The 21563-nt window shown below is 37.8% G+C and overlaps 2 protein-coding genes across 2 annotated transcripts; one reads left to right on the top strand and one right to left on the bottom strand.

Moving 5' to 3' along the window:
- The first annotated feature begins 1707 nt into the window (after nucleotides 1-1707).
- Nucleotides 1708-7953, top strand: LOC113685222 (uncharacterized). Its single transcript, XM_027202712.2, has 8 exons — nucleotides 1708-2178; nucleotides 2606-2651; nucleotides 3665-3856; nucleotides 4258-4524; nucleotides 4939-5214; nucleotides 5873-6148; nucleotides 6345-6515; nucleotides 7193-7953. The coding sequence occupies exons 1-8, from the start codon at nucleotides 1849-1851 to the stop codon at nucleotides 7576-7578; spliced, it is 1944 nt and encodes a 647-aa protein (XP_027058513.2). The 5' UTR covers nucleotides 1708-1848; the 3' UTR covers nucleotides 7579-7953.
- Nucleotides 7863-21268, bottom strand: LOC113685407 (nucleolar protein 10). Its single transcript, XM_089190089.1, has 24 exons — nucleotides 20941-21268; nucleotides 20747-20792; nucleotides 20404-20502; nucleotides 19974-20051; nucleotides 19669-19706; nucleotides 19328-19372; nucleotides 18838-18929; nucleotides 18228-18293; nucleotides 18041-18101; nucleotides 17198-17280; nucleotides 16667-16745; nucleotides 15426-15575; nucleotides 14307-14373; nucleotides 14062-14114; nucleotides 13891-13969; nucleotides 13347-13394; nucleotides 12800-12879; nucleotides 12112-12210; nucleotides 11289-11366; nucleotides 11075-11161; nucleotides 10707-10808; nucleotides 10187-10398; nucleotides 9338-9440; nucleotides 7863-8789 (listed from the first exon to the last, which is right to left on the bottom strand). Exons 1-24 carry the CDS (start codon nucleotides 21004-21006, stop codon nucleotides 8652-8654), a joined length of 2049 nt encoding a protein of 682 aa, XP_089046215.1. The 5' UTR covers nucleotides 21007-21268; the 3' UTR covers nucleotides 7863-8651.
- Nucleotides 21269-21563: the final 295 nt, after the last annotated feature.

Genomic DNA, 21563 nt, shown 5'->3' with positions numbered 1-21563 from the left:
GAAGTGAAGGATAACCTTCTGTAATGTAATGAAGGGAAAAAACGAGTATACAAAAACACTTCAGACTATTTGTAAGCTTGGTATAAAAGGGAAGATAAATAAAACATTAAAAAAAAAAAAAAAGACAAAAACAAAAACAAAAAAAAAACGGCAAATCCCCCAGGTATAAAATGAGAAATTAAACAAATCTTCCAAAAAAAAAAAAAAGATTAAAAAGGTAAAGGAAAACAAAAAAAAAAAAAACCGGCAAGTTCCCCAGGTCAGGAACTCCATCCTGACTGGGACCGCTTTCGCGGTATAATGCTCTACCCACTGAGCTGCAGGGAACTTGCCATGAAAGGAAAACAAATTATAAGATTATATGAAACAAGTGGACTATGTACTGCAAGCAACAAGTAGGCAAAGATTCTGAGGAAAACGTGCTTTGACTCTAAGATAACATTATTATAAAAGCTACTTTGCTTGATTTAATAATGTTAAAACTCAGCAGTGTTCTGATGCCTATCCTCAATTTAATAGCAGAGGAAAAGGGTAAACTTTCCAATAAGTGAAAGAGAACCTTCTGTAGCGTAATGAAGGAAAAGATGAGTATACAAAAACACCCCAGACTATTTCTAAGCTTGGTATAAAAGGGAAGATAAATAAAATATTAAAAAAAGGAGAAAAATAAAAATTAAAAAAAAAAAAAAAAAAAAGAAAAAAAAAAAAGGAAAACGGCAAGTTCCCCGTGTCAGGATCTCCATCCTGACTGGGACCGCTTTCGCGGTATAATGCTCTACCCACTGAGCTGCGGGGAACTTGCCATGAAAGGAGAGCAAATTATAAGATTATATGTAACAAGTGGACTATGTACGTGCTTTGACTCTAAGATAACATTACTACAAAAGCTACGTTGCTTGATTTAATAATGTTAAAACTCAGCAGTGTTCCGATGTCTTTCCTCAATTTAAGAGTGTGGGAAAAGGGAAAACTTGCCAATAAATGGAAGACAACCTTCTGTAGTGTAATGAAAGAAAAAGATAAGTATAAGAAAACACCTATTATTTTTAAGCTATTTTTTTATTACTATTTTTAAGCTTGGTATAAAAGGGAAGATCAATAAAGTCATCTTCAAAAGAATGACATAGAAAATTGGAAAAAAACGAGAAAAAAAAAAAGTCTCCCGGAACAGGATCTCCATCCTGACTGGGACCGCTTTCGCGGTACAATGCTCTACCCACTGAGCTGCGGGGAACTTGCCATGAAAGGAGAGCAAATTATAAGATTATATGTAACAAGTACAGTATGTATCGCAAGGAAAAAATGGACAAAGATTCTGAGTAAATGTGTTTTGACTCTAATATAATATTACAACAAAAACTATGTTGCTTGATGTAGTAATGTTAAAACTAAGCAGTGTTGAATGTCCTCAATTTTAGGAGCCGGAAAGGGTCAACTCGGTATGGAGTACGGTATGGAGTGGAAAAACTTTTTTCGCTTATTTATAAAATTGAACGATCAGTATAGGAAGAAATTTAAGTCTTTTTCGCGACTTGGCATAAAAAAATAATTAATAAAAACAAAAATGGAAATAAATGAAGAAAAGGATAAGTCTTCCTGGCTAGAATTTGAACCCTAACTGGGAGCGGTATTGCGGTACAAGGTTCTACCCAATGAGCAGCGGGATACGCGTCAGAAACTCGGGGTACATTTGAAATCTATATAAAAAAGCGAGCTACGATTAAACTAAAGTATTCTGGTTATCAACTGACCATTGGTTAAAACTTATTTCGGATCCAGTTACAGAGCTTAGTCCTGGTGTCATCTTTCCTCGACAGTAGATGAACTTAAGCTACGGCTGATGAAAAAATGGCATCGACAAAACGACCTCCTACAAAATCCTCAGCTCCTGTATTCCAGATTTTTCATCTGGTGTTAACAATTCTATCGATAGCAGTTCTTTCGTACAAGGTTTTCCGCCTTGAGAGTGAATTGTCGTTTATTCGGGAAGAGCTGTCGACTTATGATCGCAATGGTGACAAGAAAACAAATCTTCCGCTTTTTACAACCGCGAGAAGCGAGATTGCGGAGACCAGAAGTGATCGATACCGGCGGCAAATTAGCAAATCTGAAATGTATGGAGTAAGGCAGAAGATAGAGAACGCTGTTTGTATTCGAAAAGCCCTGCAGGATTTTCAGGTAAATATAATAAAGATGAGTCCTACGCATCTCATCAGCCAAAGGACACACTATACCATTAACAAAGCTTAAGCATTTATCACGACTCGAAGAACTCAAATGGAAATTTAAACAAATAGATGAAGGGTTTGCGCCAGTCTCTCACAGGCGTTAAAAATCATAGTCGCCAGCTTTCGTCGTCTTTCAGGTACATGAACCGCACTGCTTTTAGGAAATGAAGCCTAAAAGTTATCAGGTTTCTCCTGCAGTAATTAATGTCTTGCTTGAGCCAATGGAACGCGGAGGACCCCGAACTAACCTAGTAAATCTGTGTGTGTAAGGAAAGTTGTTCATGAAAATAAATGGCAAATAGCCACTAAATGTATTGCGTACTTTTCTCTATGCTACGTATTTTGGCGTAATTCCACATTCTTTTTTATTGCTGAAGGTCAAGCACGCAGTTAATGGAACTGGGAAGTTTATCTGCCTGAAAGGTCAGTACAGATCAGTTTCACTTCCGATTTGACGCTAAGCGAAACCTATAACTGATAACATGGCCAATCTTCGTTGTTGATTCACCATGATTTTACAGTCCACCCCTCTTTCTTTGCCAATCATATCAGTCTTCATCCCTTAACCCTCTAACTCTCATGGGTGACCAAGACAGAATTTCTCCTTACATTATTGATACAATATCAAGCAGACAAGTGACGAGATTAAAGAAAAATATCAATTAAGAGTTATAAGTTGATCCAGTACCAAATTCGCCAAACTAACATCATAAGAACCGTATAGCAGACAGTGAGGAGAATTGTTAATGAGATCTTGCGAGTGAAAAGGTCGATGATGAAGCTTTCCTGCAGAGTAGGGTCATTAGAAACCGAATTACTCAGTGGTGGTTGTTTTTACAGAAATTGCACTTTTTCCTCTTGTTTGTTGTTTTTGTTAAAACTTATCAGAAAAAAAAGTAGGCAAGGTCAGTGTACCATGAATTTGTCAGGAACCGGTCATTATTTATTGCTTGGGGAAGAGGAGGGGGGGGGGAGTGGGTTGTGTGTAGGAGGGGGGTGGGTTGTGTGTAGGAAAATACCTGATTTCCCCAAAAGACTCTGTAATATTTTTATGTTCCCTCCTTTACAGTCCCCCCTTAAAATTCTGTTGGCGACTACTGATCCCCCCTCCGTTCCCCCTTGAAACCATGTGATCCCCGGAAATCCTCCGAACACCCCCTACCCCACCCCTTTGAGTAATGAATAAGGACTGATCCCATTGAGTTGTTGATGACCTTCGTGAAAAAAAAAACATTTTTCTCAAAGGTTCATCGTCTACCCACATCTACTACATTATTAAAATGTAATATGTTGAATATCCTCATCAGGGGGTTAACGACTCCCATCATTCCTAGATGATGTACTTGCACTGATATCGGCAATATTCAGTCAATAATGATAGTTTTACTGATGCTGACAGCATTATTATGTCTGCAAAATGAATGGCCACAATATAGGTGCTCAGGGCCCTCCAGGAAAACAAGGGGCTCACGGTCGTCGCGGTCGTCGCGGTCGTCCAGGCCCAGCTGGTAAACCTGGGCCACCCGGTGCGAGAGGACCGAGAGGAGCCCCTGGAATGAGTCCCAAACTCAATGTTGCATACATTGAGGAGTTGACCAAACGAATAGAATCTCACGTCACATTATTTGGTGAGTGTATCTAATGCAGAACCTTTTTAATTCCCAATGGACTTAACAGCACTAATTTGGACCAACCAAAGATAGGTGGGCTGTTGAAAAAAAATTTCCAGTTCGACAATATCTTTGACACTCAGCTAAGATGATTCAAGAGATCACTAATCAGCATCGGAGAAAAAGAGGATCATCAGCTAGATTCATCAACATAAGCTATCAAAAATTCCAACATGAGGTTTATCAGTGTTTTAGGTTATAACAGAGTTAAGGTGATCCCATGAAGTCTGAAACAACATCAGGTAGCCAAGAGACGAATCTTCACTTTCCATTTACACAGTGATGATAAAAAATATTTTCACCTGATTTTCAAAAATAAAATTTATAAGTAGATGTTTATTATTCTCATCGACCAACAGCTCCTTCGTTCTCCTCCAAGATTCCCTCCTCCATTTCTGTCAGAGAAGGAAAAAACTTGTCTCTTCGAATTTCTGCCTCCGGTAACCCAGTCCCAAAGATCACGTGCTCTTTACAGAGTAAAATCCAAGGTAACGGTGGACGAATCCTAGTTACTAATGAAAAGCTTGAGATGAGGAACGTTAGATTTTTAGATCAAGGCAAGATAGAATGTCTGGCAGAGAATGTATTTGGTACTCAAGTGGCACGTGTGAAACTTATCGTCTTTGGTGAGCACATTTTTTTTTTAATATCTTTGGTTCTGTTTGTCTTGCCTTTGATCAGTTGGGAATTTTAGTCAGCTTTCTCATATGACAGCAATCTTTTCTGCCTGTATCTAGCTTCCAAGTCTATGATCCAGAGTCTCTCTACTCGTCTTTCTGTTTGTCTGTCTATGTCTTTCTGCCTGTGAGTCTGTCTGTCTATCTGCCTTCTTTTCTCCAAGTCTGTATGTCTGCCTGTTTCCCAGTTTGTCTGTCTGACTGTCAGTCCCACAGTCTAACCGTCTGTCTGCCTGTCTGTCAATCGATCTGCTCGTCTGTCCTCCCACCCATCTTTGCCTGTGACTGTCATTCTATGCGTTAGAGCGTTCTCAATTCTGATAACAACCCAAAGAAAAACCCTGTCTCGTGTTCTGCTTTTAGGTCCTCCAAGATTCTCTAACACACTCCCAGGAAAAGTGACCGGCTTTCTCGGTAAAACGACAAAACTTCTGTGTGACGTGGTCGGCTTCCCCACCCCTGTGGTTGAATGGAACAGGTCTCCCCCAGCCCCACTCCCTCAGGGTCGCAGTTCATTAACAAATGGAAGTCTGTTTATTGAAAATATTAAAAGTGGCGACGAGGGGGTGTACCTGTGTACCGCGAGGAATGAACATGGAATGGTGATTCATGGCACCTTTTTGAAAGTCGAATCAGTCGGTGAGTTATGTGATCTTTACAGACTAAGAGAAGAACGAAGAAATCTTTAGGTAACTTAGAGATGAAATGGCGGCCAAAAAGCTTTTGAAATTCTAATGTCAGTCTAAGAGCTAAAGACCATCGTACCTCTTTACCAGGTCCATGGATTGAAAAACAACTGAGTTCATGGAATGCGCGCGCGCTCATTCCCCTGATTACGTGATTTTTGTGTGCAGCACAGGATGCGTAGGGCAAAACTGAGGAATCACCTTAAAACTTACACTCACCAAGGGCATTGATTACAGGAATCATAATCAATACTTAATATTTTCGCTTGTTTCTACATTAAAATGATTTCCTTTTATGACAAAAATTTCTCCAAAAAACCCTAAAATTACAATTAACTAACTAGCTCTAGAGTTGAGAAATGGCTTTTGACATGTGAAAATTAAAATGTTTTTATTTAATATTGATTTAAAATAAGTTGAGTTCATTTTTAGTTGGGCTTTAATCGGTTTTTCTCGTTTTAAATGGTTCTCTTGCTTTTGTATAAAAATGATGTATCTATTTTAAAAGAAAAAATTTGTTTGGTGAAACTGAATTTATTGGACGGGGCAGTGCCCACATTATATCTTCGGACGATTCAGTAACAACTTTATAAATCGTGTTCATTTGCTAGTTCCTCCTGAGTTCTCCAAAACACCCTCTTCTTCAATCTCTGCACCGGGAATTCGAGAAACTCTGCGGATCAGCTGCTCTGCCAAAGGTTCACCTCTGCCTACAGTCACGTGGTACAAGAATGACTTCAACGTCATCAACGTTCTGAATAACGTCACCAATGACGAGTTTACAAGCGAGCTTGTGATTAATGCCTTCCAGCCCGAGGACCAGGGCACCTACAGCTGTGTCGCTCGTAACGTGTATAACGATACAGTAAACACGAATTCAAGAGTGCGTAAGTCAAAATTTTTTTGACTTCAATCCTCGATAGCCCGAACATCCTGCTAATTAATGGATGAGGTTGGTGATCACCATGTAAGACTATCTCCTTCAATTTACTCCAGACCTTCCTGTTCTAGAAACTTGGGAATTTCAAGCCCGCCTATTTTATTTTTATTATCTTAATTAATTTAAGCGCACTTTTCTTTTAGTTCTACCCAACTGTGGCAACCCGGTAAATATAGCCAATGCAATGATCATGAAAAGCAACAATTGGGCAGGAGAATTTGTCAGGTACCTCTGTCATCCGGGATACACCATGATTGGGCCCGCGGTGAGACGATGTTTACCCAGCGGTAAATGGAGCGGAGAAAATACCTCGTGTAGGTTACACATTTTGCTAGTTTCAGAAGAGTAAATGTCGTTGAAATACGACGATTTCTCCCGCTTCCACTAAACATTTCCTTCACGCGAAGACAATACTTTCGTTGCTAAATGCAAATATTTGAAAGTCGTCAGGGTATTGGGTATTCAAGTTAGTCCACACGATGCTTGATTGTTAAGGAAAGGCACTTTCTCTTTATCAGCATTCACTTTTTTTGGTAGAACAAAACATTTCTTTAAAAGAGATGCGTTGCTTTCGCGAATAGAATTTTCCAAAGGAGAATCTTAAGTGCAGCTGATCATCAATTTCTGTTCAATAAACATAACGTAGCAAGGTCGTTTGGAAATACGAAACTAATAGCATTTCTCACTCTTTCGCTGCTCTCACTCATGAAAGATACCATAAACTCTCGACTGTGAAATTGGTTACTTCGCATGACCACTTGCATATATTCTACGTATGTTACGGAAATCAGCCAACAGTTTAGTACACACGTTTTAGAACCTCTCCCCCCTCCCCTCCCCTCCCACATCCTCCTTTTTCATTGTTAACTGCCATGAGGTTAGTCAAGCTGCCTGTGGCGCAGAAAACTTTTCAATATCTATGTGTTTTCAAATCCTCGCCAACTAGGAGTTTCATGTTCTTAATTGAATTGCTTTCCCAAACATTTTTTAGGTACCGATAGACAGGAATGTTTTCATCACACCATCATTGATGACGACACCAGGCGAGTGGGTTACAATGGCGCCAGCCACAAGTGTGACGATAATCTCACTGAGAGCTGGTACCGATTTCTAGAGGGAAGACAAATGAACACCAACTGTGCAATATTTCATTCCTGCGATACGGAACGCGCAGGTTGGTTAGTCGGCGGCCATCCGTCAGCTGAAGATGGAAGAGTAACCAAGAAAGTATGTTTCGGCCGAACTGCTCCTTCGTGTACTTGTGCCTATCATACCTACATACAGGTACGAAACTGTGGATCGTTTTACGTGTATAAGCTGAAACCCATTACAGTCTGCAAAGATACCTATTCTGCGTCGCGATATTGTACCAACTAAGAACACAGAGTAGGGTTGACGAATGGTACCTAACGAAAAATTGTCTCGAAAACTTTGAATCCACCTTAAAATCTGGTCAGCTTTTATGATGCGCCTAAAAGTCTTGTATTGCTTTTTAACTTCCCTGAAGTTTGTCGTTTCCATTGTGAGAATCAATTTAGTATTTCCCTTAATATTATTCTAGTTTTTAGTCATTAAATTCAATAACGTAGGTGCATTGATCAGGAAAAATAAATAAAGTAATCGTTCACGTGATCAAATAAAGATAAAATATAGTTTGCTGCTTGTAACAAGAAATTGAAATTTATCGACAAATAAAAAAAAAACGAGTCGGTAATGTCACAGCATTACCTGGCCTTGTTTTTTAAACACTCGCTACCGCGGTACATGCATAAATATTTCACAAATTGGGCTTCACTGGGTCTTCACCATCCTCTGATTTAGCTTTGTGGGAAAACTCTATGCAAAATGTTTGCGACCTGCACTCCATGACAAAAGTTACATCAAAATCAAAAGAGTAAAATTTTTTAAAATCAGTTCATCAAATAAGCGTTCAGTTGTTGCCAACCTCGCTTAATTCTTTCCGTCAAGACAATACCTACTTTTGAACAAGCAAGAAAGAAACGATGAACACAACTTTGATAGATTTGATGCATCGCGGTAAAAATCTGTAATCAAAAGCACAAAAAACTCCTCAAGAAAGAGTCCTTGAAATCTACAGGTAGAATTTAAGGCCAGTCCTTTATAATACCATTATATCAATAAGGCTATGGATAAAAACCAGCGCTGACACCTTATTGTTCAGCGATGTCGCTAAGCGTTCGCACCTGCGTTGAATTTGGACTCCAAATTAAACTATGACGTCACCTAACTTTCCTTCCCAGACTACATGCTAAAGGAAACGCCTTGGAACTGGGCTGGCTTGAACCCGTTTCATTCGAGAAAACTCTCGTTTCTGGTCACCAGTATACTGCCTGCAGTCCTATTCGGGACAAACGTTCTTACTTCCTCTCAGATCTACATACGGAATCCCCTTTTTCATGCCGTTTCCCTCGATTTCATGCTGTGTTTTGTCATCTAACTCTCCTTCCTCTCCAAAACACCGGCCCGCGTTTTTCCTTCCCTAAGACACTAGTTGCTGATCGGCGAAGCCTTTTCCTTTCCTTAACATGAGCACGAATCTCCTCATTTCTTTGTTTCTCTTTGTTACTCTAAAGAAACGACAAAATAATTTTGAAAAGTTCAAAACCTTTGCATCCTTGGTGTGTTAGGATTTTTACCGGCTTCCCTTAGGTAACTGAGCGAATTTATCTACCCAACTATTCCTTTATTTGTGGCCGTATCAGGAGTGACCACTATCTAATTTCTCTTTAAAAAATCAACCCTGAATCAAATATTAAGGTCACAAGAATAAAGGAAATGATCTTCATCAAGGGAAGCTCTCGATTGTTAAACAAATTCTCCTTGTCAGAACCTAAGCAAGTGTAAAGAGAACAGTACGGAGAATATCCAGATCCTCTTGATGTTACGATACCTTTAGAACGTACGATGTACCATTAAAAAAACATATCATCATAATGATGGTTTACCAGAGAAGAAAAAAAAACTCTAATGGATCAGAAAGGAAAATAATCAGGGATGGAGGAAAATAACACAGGTCACGATGAAATCGAAAACCTAGACTAAATTTTTCGAGATTCACGAAACGTACTGTAGCTCCTTTTTTGCACGAGACAAAAAAAACCGATTCTTAACTTACCTTTTTAACTTGGAACGTGATTTCTTTCTCTCCCAAAGACGAGCCAGTTGATCTGATTACAACAGAACTTTGTTCATGTAGGAGACGTTCTCCAAGCGATATTCTATAGCATAATCAACACAACACGTTATATGCTTGCATCTTGGGGTATCTATGTTGGTGATCTAAAACGAAAGTTGGTATCTTTCTCCTGACTTAAAGACGAGAACCACCACATAGAGTGACACAGGGCAACCAAAGCTCTCCCATAAACCCTGACGATAAAATACGTGTACACTAACTTCATGGTCCTTTTACTTTTTATCTCGTATACCCATGGGCTGTATACAGTAGCTAACTACGAACAAAAACCGTCGAAAGGATTGCTCATCATCATTTTCACCTGCTTGATGTATCACTTCAGAAAGTAATAACCAGAAGTCGAAAGTGAGAGTTGTTTTCCACCGAATAAAAGCATTATAACAGATGAAGTCTTATGCCAAAGTTCAAATGAATCGTCCAAGAACTACATTGATACCATCCGGCTCATTCACCCCCTTCTCTGAAGTAAGGCACGATTACTGATACCATCGCTCGAAAGTACTTTTGAACAGTTGTACTCCACCGAATAGAAGGGTCACAACATATGAGGTCTTGTCCCAAGAGGGTACCAAAGGAGAGCGTCCACTAATTACACCCTCCCACCCTCCCTTCCCGACCCCGCCCCTTCACCCCTTTCTTGACTTTAGGCTCCACCACTGTCGATTCCTCTAAACTCGAGAAGAAGTGTGACCCGTTTTTTGACTAGAATCCAATCCTAACACTACCCCCTCTTCCCCTTTGTAAGATTCAGCCAATAAACATACGTACTTCTTATCTTTCAGAGCCGATGCCGATTTGCCAGACTTCATGCTCCTGAAATTTTCGCCAGATTTCAGCTCGTAAAACTTGGGTTTGTTTGCGACAGATTTCTCTTCATTCATTTTAGCCTCTTTTTGTTGTTTTTTCAGTTCCATTCGCCATCCACGCTCGTCCTCTGAGCTGCTAGATTCCTCCTCTTCACTAGGCCGACCTTCTGGCTCCTGCAAGGCAAGAGAAATCAATTACCTTAACAATTTGAATCGAAGCAAAATTCCCTGACAGCGACCGCTGCCCTGAGAGAATAAAAAATTCCTGCCTTTCATATACAGCTACACTTATCAAGCGATCTGTAAGAAATCACATTCTTCTTGAGCTATTGTTTTGACCCCTTAACTAACAATGCCGTCGGTTATTACCCATGAAAAAAAATGATATCGCTCACTTGGCATGAAATTTAACAAACCCAAACACATTAAGGCAAAAAGGAGAGAAAAAAAGCCTAAAAATAATTAAGTTGACGTTTTATTACCTCAACTTCATCAAATTGTTCCAGTAACGCTTGTTTTTCCCTCTGTTTTTTCTTTCTTTCTCGGTCGTGTTTGGACACAACTGGATGAAGAAGCTTAAATTCCTGCAGTGTAATTCGACAAAAAATGCGTGAAAATCGTCTCACATTAAAAAGAAAGGTGACTATGCGGCCAGTTAGTCCTTGTCCTGATCTGTTTTCTTGCGCTTGAATATTGGTTTTTAGTCTGGCATCTTTGACAGAGACGATAGTGCGTGTTTTCTTCACACATCGCACAGCTAAGTAGAGCAAATTAAAGCAATTCTGATTATTTCGGACCCTTCATGGTAAATTGCTCCTCTTATCACAGATAAGATCGATTCAGACCCTACCTGGCTTTCCTCGTCCACTTGGAAGTCTGGGTTGGAGAACATGGCTGAGAACCTGTCATCACCCAGAGGATTATTCACTTCTGAATTCTGAAAGAAACCAAGACGATACACGGATATAGCTCGCTGGTTCTTTAAAGCTGAGCACAATAGCAGAATTTTGGATGGTTAAGACTGAATAAGATTCGAAGCTTCGCAACAGCGAATGGCTACTCACTTCAACTGCTTCTTTTCTCTTATCTTTTTTCTCGTCCATCAACTTCTCAGCCAAATTTCTGTTCACTTTCGGTAGTTTCTGCAAGCGGAACACTATGAGTTACTCATTTATACTCAAGGGCCTGCTAACTGATGACTGCTACAAGGTACTAGCCACAATAAATTCCCATTGCTCATGTATTGCTCTTAGGTTGGGAGTTTTGGGTACGTTTCCTTTGCTCATTACAGGTCAGAGGAGTTTAGAAGTGACACTGCTTGTTTGTACTACGTCGCAATAATTAAGACAGGGTTTTTTTTTTCTAAAAATACAGAATTCCTTCCAGCCTTAGGGAAATATAAAACTATTAGAGTGGTAATATATAACAAGAAAAAACAAACAAAAAACAAAACAAACAAACACCAAAATAGGAAGAACAATCCAACAGGGTACGAGGAAGCTAACATCTAAGGATGGAAAAGGTTCAGCTTGGTTTCTAATAACCAAATTCTACAGGCACCGCAGATAATTACGTAGCTCCTTCAAGGTATTTTTCTCTTTCGTCCCCACTATATTCCCTTCATAAGGATGTCCGTTATGTTAACTACAGTTTCTTTTTTCTTTCCTCTCTCTTCTCTCTTTATTTTTTTCTCATCGGCACTGTATATTTCCCTTACTGTAAGACAGAAGACCTTACGCGGGTGAGTATATGACTGTATATATGCTTCGTGTTAATCAAAATTCTACTTTTACGCTTCTCCCCCCATGAAATTGGCGAAATGTATTTAGGGAGTAGTTATCAGAAAAAGGAGACACGAAAAAAGTCCAAATCTGTCCACCTACAAACCTTAAGCTTGACTCTGTTGGCGCGCTCTTCTTCGATCTTGTCCTGGATTCGTTTTCTACGATATTCTTCAAATGCAAACGGCTCTGCCAGAGATTTGGCCTGAAAAGGCAATTCAGTTGGGAGAACAAAAACCTTAAATAACTAATATCAATTTAATATAAATGTATGGAGGTAGAATACCGAAGCTAAACTGGGCTTTTTTGATTGGTGTCACATTGGGTAAAAAAGGACATGTACAACTTGAAGAATCAGCTTAATACTGGGACGAGGCTGCTTCGACATTGTGGAGAGGTTACAGATGTACTCGACCTTTAAAGTGGGGGATCGCAGGTGCAGTTTCACCTGTAAACTTTCAAATCATAGCATGGGTTAGAGACTTGTTTAAGAGTCTACACAAAGGGGAAAAAAAGAACCCACACGGTCGCTTGAGAACAAACGAGAAATTCAAATCTATTTCGGTACAGGGCATATCCGAGTTATGAGTTATGAATGTAGAGTCTAGCCTACAGTCTTGAATGATATCCTTGTCATTAAAGTTCTGACTAACAATTTTTCCATGTTCGCTAGTTAATCCGTCGCATCAATGGCACTGGATCAACTGTCAGGAAAGTACCCAGACATATGGTATTCGCGATCGAGTTTAACGGCCAATTCAGCCGAATAATATTAGTCCAGAAACGTTGATTACCTTGTGATAAAGTCGAATGTCTATGAAGTACCCATGCATGTAAGCACGCAATAGATTCGTTCCCATCAAATGTGATAAACCTGGAAAACAAGGAAACTAACTCATTATAAAATGCATTATCAACTGAAAGTAATGAAAATAGTTGGATAAAGGACAATCAAACTTTTTTCCACTAACGTTTGTACCTCGCTCTTTTGAACGGACACCTCATTATCAGGAGGCCTTAACAATGTATGTAACTAAAACAACAACAAATTCTCGCGACTTATTCGCAAGAAAATGCATGTTAACAAAGTAGGAAGGGAGAATTACTGTAGATTTCAGTCTGTTTGAAATGAAGCGACGATGGCTGATTAACAGGGGGACGAAAGAATGAAGTATAATATATATTTCCGCCATTTAATGTTTGTTACCCTACAGGTGTGGCTGCTTGTAAAGAGGAGGGCTTTTTCTATTTTTTTATACTTGGCAACAGTAAGCAATCATACAGTCCCAGCTCCACTAAAAACCCCTCATCACAAACTGATCAAGGTGCCAGACTGCTCACCTAAACTTTCCAATTCTTGCTTGGTGACAAACTTGTAATCATCATACACTAAAAATAAAAAAAAAATTAAAAAAAAAAACAAGAAAATTCAAGAAGAGAGCCATCTTTGTTGGAACTACTTGACAGAAATGTTCTTTGTTACATTTATGCCTGCAGTAGATTTGTTCAGTGGAGCGCTTAAACAGAACTTTTATCATAGAAACACTCACATCAACACTGTTCAAGAACAGCTTTTATGTACATCGTAAAAAAGCAACAAAAACAAACAAGCAAAAGGTAGAAAAAACAAGGAGAGCTGACAAAGCTAATTTTCAACAGGATTATAAAGTTCAAACAATACACCAAATTAAAGAGTAACACTTAAAAGTAACTTGTGGAACAAAAAAAATTCAATATTGCCAGATGCTATTCCACCTGGGTAACAATGAAGCGCATCTTGGTATGCTACATGTGGACTAAAGACTTAATCCATGAACCAAACCATTTGCTTTCCGGCTACATGAAAGATTTTATTTCTGGTTGATCAACTGATCTGTTCACTCACCTGTTGGCTGCTGATCCTCTTCCAACTCTTCAGTCAAGTTGTCCAGGAACGAGCACCACCTGGGAGCTGGGCCTAGGGCCTGGAATGATGACAGTGAACAATCAAGTTGCATGTTCAACCATCTTGACATTTTTTCCACACACAAAGAAAATTATGAAAATCATGACTTACTGGGATATAGTAGACAAGCATTTTGGGGGATTCAGTTGCCATGAAAACTAAACCTTTGAAAAATAAACAAACAAAAGAAAAAACCAATAATTAATTGACCATGGATTAAGAGCACAAAATCATGAAATAATCATTGTCATCACCAACTAACACTATCAGTTTTCTTTAGGGGCACCTCTTTCTTTAATAAGAAAGAGGATGAGCATCATTTAAGAAGTGAAAGGTAATTTTAAAACTACTCTAACCTGAGTCAGGATATAAGCATAAATCATTTATGTCTGTGGGTGGTTCTATGGAAGTGAACGGTTTTCCCTGTCAATGACAAGGAACAAGTAACATCAGTAAATTGGATCAGTAATTTTAAAAGCATTTGTGTGTGCAACGTGATGAAGAAAAAGCTTGGTTGTTAAATAAAGAAAGACATCATTTACTAGTCAAGAGCAATGAGACAAAAAAAATCAGAGTTTCTTGGGAGGATTTTAACATCAGACCTTCCGATTTCAAACTCTGAATACTCTGTATATGTGAAAAACAGCCATCTGAAGAAAAACCTGTTGGCTGACAGATAACCAACAGGCTCTAAAAACATTTAATTACTTTTAAATGAGTTGATAACACAATTTAACTACAACATTTCTGCTGTGACAGGTTTTTTGAGGGAGAAGCTCTTCACAATTACCTGATACTCTACCACTAAGCTATACAGAGTACTCAGTAGCCATCTATTGGGTTTGGCATCTGACTAAAATCCTGTATGGCACCTAAATCAGCAATGTCCAAATTATTGGGTTATTAGAATATGAAAAATGGTCAATATCGAGCTCACTTTTGAATAAAGCAAATGGATTTTTTTTTCATAAGTCACAAAGAAAGGGGCTAGGAAAAATGGAAATCACCTGTCAGACCTTTGGATTTTGTACTGCAATGCACAATGATCTACTACCAAGTTGCACAGAAATTGTTTGCAAGCAAAACCACAAACTACTGACAGGTTCAAACTGTATGTGACAAACATGTGTCCTGTACATTGTTTTAACCCCTTCTGTTTTAATTCTCCTCACTTTCTGTCAGGCAATTCTTATGATGTTGGTTTGGAGAATTTCAGTATTGAATCAACTACATGTATATTGTACTGATATTGTAAGGAGAAATTCTGTCCTGGTTATTCATGGGAATTAAAGAGCTAAGTGCTTTGTAGGATTAGCAAGTTTTAAAGTGTTGTGTGTGTGAATAGCGTAGATAAAGAAAGGTGATTGATTTTTACCTCTCTAACTAGAAACAAAGGTGTTATCCATTTGCCTTCTTGTTAGCACAAAGAACAAGACAAATGAATTACAGTCATACAAACTGAAGCACCTGCTTACCGTTTCTCTGTCCCAGATTTTGAGGATCTTTGAATCAGAAGACAACACAACATCCAGTTTATCTTGGAAGGCAATGCTGTTGATGGGTAGGCCATATCGGTGATCTTTCACCAACAAAGGTTTGGTAGACCGAAGATCATACAACAAAACCTGGAGAAGAAAAAATTAGCCAAATGAATTGTAAAGTCCTTATTTGTTGTTAACATTCCAGGTGGTGAATGAAAAATAAAAAGGTAAAAGTGTTAAGTAATATAATAATATTTGCCACCTATTAATAAGAACTAGTTCAGACTTTGGAGATTTGACCACAGAATTCTGCTTAGTACATACAGAATTCTCCAACCCCAATGCTTGATAAATATATGGTCCATCATTACATAAGATGACTGAAGACAGGTGCATACATGTAGTTCAGTTCCAAAACAGCTGCAAATTCAGTTTTTGTCAATTTTATACTACATATACTGATAACCTTCTCACAATTTTTTAAATGAAATAAATTTTAATGGACCTGTGGATGAAAATCAAGTAAGGTAATGATCCTTGCAGGTACTGAACTAAAATTTAACCCTTTAACTCCCAGATCAAATTTGTAATTCTCCTTACTGCCAACCATACAATTCTTATAATGTCAGTTCAGAGAATTTAGTATTGGACCAACTAATTATCCCCACATTGATATTTGTCTTTATTCTCATCACTTATCTGGTTGATATTGTATTGATATTGTAAGGAGAAATTCTGTCTCGGTCACTCATGGGAGTTAAAGGGTTAAGCTTTGGCAGAAAAGATTCAGGCTTTGACAGGATGAAAACCCTGTGCCTCCTGGATACTTCTTGGGCACCACCACCACTTGAGCTGCAAAGCCATGTGTTAGGAGAAGGCAAAGTTAAAGGCTTCATCTTTCCCTTGGAGGAATCTGATCATCATTTTTAACTGAAATAAATTTCAAATGACTTGCAGATGAAAATCAACTAAAGTAAACCAATGACTTTCAGGGGTACAGTGCAATGTTATCTACAATCTCCTTCAAGACTATTGAAGATAATCTTGAAGGAGGGTAACAGCCACCTCCTTGTTCAGCCCAGGGATACTGTGCATGTATGGAGACACTGGACTTAATCCTCTGCTGAATGCTGTGATTTCAGACATCACTTAAATTTCCAGGGCCATCTTAAATCAAAGCTAAGAAAAAGATGAAGCTGTGTTTAAAAAGCAGGACCAAATCTAATTCAACGTACATGCCCAGTACTTGTTCCAAGACCCATTGTCAGTCCATCCTTAAACAGCAGTGTTGTGACAGCTGGAACTTTGTCTGAGCTGAAAGGAGGAATTCAAATTAATTTTGTCAATAACATTGTAAGAATTTTAATACATGAAGGGACTAATCGACAAATAATTCCCTAATTGATGATTTTTTTATTCACATCACTTGTCTTTTTGACATTGTATCTATATCATAAGGAGAAATTCTGTCTTAGTCACTCATAACAGTTGAAGGGTTAACCCTTTAACTCCCAAGATCTCATTGGTAATTCTCCTTACTGTCTGCCATACAGCTCTTGTGATGTTAGATTTGAGAATTTGGTATTGATGGTATTGGTATTTGGTATTCAACTAATAATCCTAACTAGTATTTTTCTTTATTCTCATCACTTGTCCGCTTGATAATGTATTGATATCGTAAAGTGAAATTCTGTCTTGGTCACTAATGACAGTTGAAGGGTTAACAGCCCACTCATCATTATGTGGATTGCCAGCATTTTCAGTACCTTTGGTAATCAAATCCACTGATTCCAATGTCCAGCAAACCAACACGACTACGTGATCTGGGATCCCAGCATTCCACATGCCCCTGATGAAAAAGAGTGAAGTTTTGAGTCAAGGAAACTCACAATTTTATGTTTCTATACTCAGGCTAATGCACTGTTAAATAAATCAACATTCCAAACCAAGTTATAGTGCAATTATTGTAATACTATCAGTAATTCAGCTGCAGATGCCCAACATATACATGTACAGGTATATTTGAGAAGATCTCTCTGATAGAAATTAAATAATTTCCCTTGGTGAGGTTAAAAGCTCAAATTCATGGGCTATAATTTTACATTCTTACTTATTAACAAACAAATTGATATTAATAATCATATGGCTGGTAAGATCTTTTTGAAAGAGGGACATTTTTGGGAATATTACAAAATCACTATCACACAATGTAACCCAATAAAAGTAACCACCAATTTCTAGTAACCCTAACATCAGTATGCAAATTCTCTTCACTGTTCTCTATACATTTCCTGACGTGCTGAGAAGGAGAATTAATTTAATGATCAAGAGATTCTTTACTTAGTGATCATTTCACTTACATGGTCATATTCATAGGGTTTTTAAAATATGGAATTAGTCTTTTAGGACTAAAGTAGATTTAAAACCCAGTTTGTATGAAGAAGGTACAGGTAAAGCTATAATTTGTGACAAAATTCAACCAAAATAAAATATATTATATGTTTGGAAATTGGGACAGAACAGCTGTTATTACACTTTGATAACATGTGTATTATACACCTGTGGACTGTTGAAAAGGTAGAGAAGCAAACAAATCAAGCTGTGTATACCTCAGCTGTTCCAGCAGCAAAAAGTTGATGCACAGGGTTAATGTCACAAGTATTTATCTCACTGGAACAAATTGAAAGTACAAGTATAGTGTAATTGGTCAAGAACTGGTCAAAATTATAGCTGCTATTATAACAAATTCAACTGATAAATGAACTGAAATTGGTTGCAATAATGGAAGGGACTTACACAGCATTGGTCTGAAGAGAATTTAAGAATCTTCCTTGTTCAAGATTCAGTCGGTATACTTCTGAGCTGTAAGTCAAATAATCACATGAGAAAAAGCAAGTGTAATGTAACTTCGCTCTCTATATTAATATCCAATAAACAGAGGATGAGAACAGTAAAACACACATGTCCAAAGGTGTCATCTTGATAAAACATTCAGTTAGCTTAATCAATTAACATGGAACTATAGAGTAGTTCAAAGGGAGAATCAACAATCAATACTCGAGAGTCAAAGAGTGAAGAACAGTACAAATACCGAGGCAATCATCTTTAACTATAAAACTAATTTGATTCAAATTCATTTTCATTTGAATCTACATATTATGATGACAAACACAGAAAGAAACAGAGTCAATTTGAACCAAGCCATCCTCATCAAAATATCACTTTCATTCTCACAAAGTAAAACAAATCAGTGATTAAGATGCAAAGCTCTTAACAAAAGATACACTTCTATAAGTTGAAGTCTCAATGAAGGTTATAAAATTGTGAATAGAATATGTCACTTCATGAAAATTCTACACAAAGACTTAAAAGATGAAAATTCATAAACAATTTCTGTAAAATTTACCTTGCTCCTACAAGATAGAGATCACAGGATGGATAATGGTAAACAAGGTCACGTCCAAACTTAGGAATCCTGGTGCGATAATAACGTCCATACTACAAAAAAATAGTTTTAATATATATTTTGAATAAGACTTTGAAATCAATTGCCAACCACTACTTCCAGATAATATAGCTTTACCTGTCTTGTTAAGTCTAATTGGATGTACACTGCTTGGCCAACGGTGACTGGTAAAGCAAAATGTAGTTATCAGGTATTATCTGATAACTACATTTTGATTTAGACAGGTGAGTCTGCACTAGAGCCAAGAGGCCCAAGAAGTACCCTAGTTTCTTCTGGTCTCTGCTACCATCAGTCAGCCAGAGTTTGCTCAAATTTTTAGCCAGTGCTTTACTGGCATATCTGCATGATGCCACAATTTTCAAGATCTGCATATAGATAAGCCTTCTTGATATTTGAAAGACAAGAATTTCTACATTCATTTACAATTTACCTGAGCATGAAACTCCACATGGCGATCACAGGTTAAGAACACCATCTGATATAACAAAGCAACATGAATTCAGGTAAAGTTAATCTCAGTCATTTGGAAAATTTACACTGAACTTAAAAGCTACTGGCAGCTGAAAACACAATTATACAACAAACAAAGATATTAAAATTCTGCAAGACAAGTTCTGTACAAAACAGTTGGTAAAATGAAATTGTCATTAAATCTATCAAACATTTTTTAAGCATTGGTGTATTGTTTGCGGTGATGGAAATTTTCAATGAAGAATTTTTTTCATCCAAACCAAGTACTGAATCATATATACAAGATAATGCACTGTGTACCTTAGAATAATCTTCAGACAATATATGGAACTTCACAACTGTAAAGAAATAACAGCAAAAATAGTTACATTCATGAATTTTATGTTTACCCTCAGACAAAAATTTGTCCACCTGTATAAAAGTAAAGATCTCTTTGACAAACAGTATAATAATCAACAAGACTTTTCCTGTAACAGAAAATTTCATTTAATTACCCTTGATTCTGTTCAAGTTGGATTAACAATTATGGCCAAAGGGAATTTATAAAAAGAACCTTGAAGAATAACATGATGATATAATGTAGAAAAAATGAGCACACAACTTACTTTCAGAATCCAGACATCTTTCAAACTTCATACAAAGCTCTGATGTATCATAACAGCGAATTCGAGGTTTGTAAACCCCTTGTCGACAAAAGTAAGGAATTGTTACAAAAAACAGAGATTTACATGACATGGATCTCTATAGAACTTTACAATCAATTTAAACAAACAGCTGCCACAAATATAGCTAGAAAGACACCCTGGATGTTGTACACTGCTTGTTAAGTGGTATGTGAGCTCTCCAGTATTACTTGCACATTTTAATATTCCACTCAAGTTATTGAAATTTAAGATGCCTTGGTTTTTCATAGATTGGAACTTTAAAACAGACTTCACAGCTCATGCTCTTCATGTACATGGCACTTTCCTACAGATCCCACTTTAATTAAAATTTTAGTACATTTACTTCACAAAAAATAACAAGAAAACTCACCTGAAGCCATTATGTACTGTTTGTCTACAGAAACACGAACATTTGTAGAAGCAATTGGCATCTCAAAATCCTGAAGAAGTTCAATTCGTCTTCTGATGTCTGTAAAAAGAGAAAGAAAATACTTTGAATTTTACATTATTTAGACAAGGGGTGGGAATTTTCTAAGCAAGTTGCCTCTGGCCACATATAAACTTTCCAAGCAACTGCACTTACATTCATCAGCTGAGCCACGAAACGTAATAGAAAAAGACAAGAATATAATTTTATCAATCAACATTCCGAGAAAAAGATGAGAATGACTTTATCAATCAACATTTTGACCTCTACACAGTTTAAAACTTACTAATATCATTCTTCTGCAAGGTTCGCTTCTTTCTTTCAGAAAGCCACTACAAATAGAAACGAGTATCGTCAAAACTCTTTTAATCAAACATTTCCTCTGGTTGTAAACATAACACACGTGTTGCCCTTTCCGGGCACTTTTTCGACTTCAAAGCTAAACAGTGAAACGTACTGCTAATCATCTCCTTTTCTTACCTCCGGCAAAGATTTTCCTGCCGACAAGTTATAAATTTTAACATTATTCGGTTGTGAAACCTGCATTTTTCCTAGTTTATTCTTAGTACAACTCTCAGTCACCCTTGGTCGGCCGCCATCGTTTCTTCAGTCGTCCCCACTTTCTTCGTTCTTCTTAGAATACCGCTTCCTTCAGTCCATTTCCTGCAGGCTCAGATCCTAGTTTGGCGCGATAAGCGCGAAAGCTCGCCTAAAATCTGGTTTGCTTGACAAGGTATTTCAAAATCTATGAAAGATCGGGCACAAGAACAAGATCTTACGGATGACATTCTCCATAGTGTGTTTCACACAAACAAAAGTCCCGGAGAAAAATTCATAACACTCGATTGGACCAGGAGCATTGATATTGATATGCTCCTGCAGCCTGATTGGACTAGTTTGGCAGTGTAATATTAAAGCTTCTCAACTGAGAGGGTAGTGACTAACGCGGTAGTGAAAGTGGTCATCCCGAGTTGGTTACCAGAACTGCTTTGAAGAGAGAGTTTATTACAGAGGGTGAACATTCCACAAACCGCTTTCGTTTTCTCCGATAGTCAGACACCGCCTTCGTGGCAGAATGAATCCCACAGCGCCGGTCTTTTAAG

Source organism: Pocillopora damicornis, chromosome 12, assembly GCF_964200805.1.
Source record: "Pocillopora damicornis chromosome 12, jaPocDami1.2, whole genome shotgun sequence".
Lineage (NCBI taxonomy): Eukaryota > Metazoa > Cnidaria > Anthozoa > Scleractinia > Pocilloporidae > Pocillopora > Pocillopora damicornis.
The sequence above is the reverse complement of the archived record's forward strand: the minus strand, read 5'-3'. Positions and strand labels throughout refer to the sequence as shown.